The sequence below is a fragment of the Amphiura filiformis genome, unplaced genomic scaffold (genome assembly GCF_039555335.1).
Source record: "Amphiura filiformis unplaced genomic scaffold, Afil_fr2py scaffold_400, whole genome shotgun sequence".
Classification (NCBI taxonomy): domain Eukaryota; kingdom Metazoa; phylum Echinodermata; class Ophiuroidea; order Amphilepidida; family Amphiuridae; genus Amphiura; species Amphiura filiformis.
In genome coordinates this window covers 17,489-19,596 of record NW_027305864.1, presented here as the reverse complement: position 1 = coordinate 19,596, position 2,108 = coordinate 17,489, and the positions used below count along the sequence as shown (strand labels likewise).

General features: G+C 38.0%; 1 protein-coding gene across 1 annotated transcript; it reads right to left on the bottom strand.

The window, feature by feature from the left end:
* Positions 1 to 380: 380 nt before the first annotated feature.
* LOC140145565 (adhesion G protein-coupled receptor E1-like) lies at positions 381 to 1,528 on the bottom strand. The gene is made up of 2 exons (XM_072167268.1): positions 1,079 to 1,528; positions 381 to 566 (listed from the first exon to the last, which is right to left on the bottom strand). The coding sequence occupies exons 1-2, from the start codon at positions 1,526 to 1,528 to the stop codon at positions 381 to 383; spliced, it is 636 nt and encodes a 211-aa protein (XP_072023369.1).
* Positions 1,529 to 2,108: the final 580 nt, after the last annotated feature.

Genomic DNA, 2,108 nt, shown 5'->3' with positions numbered 1-2,108 from the left:
GAACAATTCTTATAATTATTGGTACAATATTCCATATCTTGAGTTCGGTGCGTGTGTATTGGAGTAAACATTAAGCTTCTAGTGTTTTACTTGATTTACCAGCATAGGAATTGTGAAATATGCCATGTCCAAGATTAATGACCTTTACCGGTTTACTAGATAAATTGATTGTTTTTGATACATGTGCGCTAAATAAGAACCGAATTACGCCTGTTTTTAGGCTCGCGTAGTATCACACAGTAATTACTTTATGAAGTACTATTATGTACTCGTAATCAAAAAATGCATTAATTTCTGTTAATAGAATAGGAGTATCGAATGCCTAGATACTAATTATATGATAGCGGTTCACCATCACCAAGTTAATAATCGGGTGAATATTAATTTTTACGTCTTTTGATGAAATCGTTCCACAATTTACGTGATTGGTAGCTAAATCCAAAGGAGATGAATATATGAACACCTTGTAGGGATGATGCAATGATTGCAATCCACCATATGGCGTCAGTATCAACTGCACTGGCCACAAACATCAGGATCCAACAAAGCCCCAAAACAGACGAAACCTGGGGGAAAAAGAACAAACTGATATCACATCACCTGTTCAAATTCGTCAGGGAGCGAAATAATATTAAATTGCACAAATTCTTGTGGCGGAAGCATTAAAATTTACGGGGGGGGGGCGAGCATATTTTGGTCCTGTTTTACATGAGCGCAAATGTACCCTATTTGGGCCCAAAACATGATGTTCTAAAAAGATGCACAGGGCATTTATTGCTTGATTTTGCTTCTATTATGATTAGGGGGGGGGGGGTCCCCACTTGCCTCAATTTAGGTTGGATATGTTCCCCCCACTTCCGCCGCCTATGGTGGCGCACGTTTGCTACACTAAAGAGGTTTTGGATACGATCATCAGGATGATATTTTTGCATCCCCCAAACGCGCACGTAACCCCACAGAAGCACCACTACATACCAAATCAAGAGTTATATACACGAGTGCGCGGGTGACTTAATTCACAGTCACATTGTTTGGTTTCAAATCTATACTATTTATATTTCTTTATTGTTAATCATACCTTGCAAAATATAAGTAAGTCTCGCATTCCATCTTTATTGGCAGGTTTTTGCTGCAACACATTAGCCTTTCTCCTTTGCAAAACTAAACCAGCCATCGTTACTGTCAGTAGAATGATATTAATGATAATCGCCAATGCAACAGGAATTCCAAAAGCATAAAGATTAGCACGCGAATCAACTATACAACATAAAACACTTCTGCCATAAATACCTACATCAGATGGTATTAAGACGTGGACAACTAACGTCAAGGTCACGATCAGCAATGGTATGCACAAACCAAATAGCAGACAGGCCAGGTTTGTCATCTCTTTATCACTTTTTCGATTGACTGGATGAATAACAAACTTTTCACATAGAATCACCACAATTATGGTTGCCCAAGTAAAGACAGCAAGCCACAAGTAATGCGTTAGCGCAGCAAACACGATACAGAGTGTATCCGACATTACAATCTTATCAGAAAGAATAGTGAAAACCTGTGCAAAAAATAAGGTAACGCTAAGACACAAAATACCAAATCCGTACAAATGACGAAGGGTTTTGAACTTGCAGTAAGTTACGATCGTAAAAAGCTCCGCAATTAAAGACAGACATGTGAATACAAAGGCGACACAATCAAGAACTCCATAAATAAATCGGTAAATATGAGATTGGGGTTTATCGATTTTAGAAGGAATAGAATCAATGCAGATTTGGGCAGATTCGTCTTTCAACAAAATAAAACGACCAGTATCAACAACGCCATCGCTACCATCGAGGAACAACCCGCTTTCGTTGATATGATACTCTGAGGACGCTATCGTTATCATTTGGCAATTCAACAATGGAATATCTATCATTTGACCACAGAAAAATACTACTTCCATTGTTGTTAGTTTCCCGCTTCGAATTACATAATTAAAATTAAAAATAATGTGAGCTGGGGCGATTAACTGGCCGTCATAAAAATAAACATTTCCATGATTTGAGGTATTGACTGGAATTATGTCAGATGGTGATAGAGAACCAATTTTGAATGCAGTTAAA

Bases quoted from the DNA above. Each gene is read 5' to 3' on its own strand.
- LOC140145565 (XM_072167268.1), bottom strand. From the start codon at position 1,528: ATGTCGGATACACTCTGTATCGTGTTTGCTGCGCTAACGCATTACTTG. The intron at 567-1,078 runs GTATGATTAACA...TTTTTCCCCCAG, and splicing joins ACTTACTTATATTTTGCAAG to GTTTCGTCTGTTTTGGGGCT.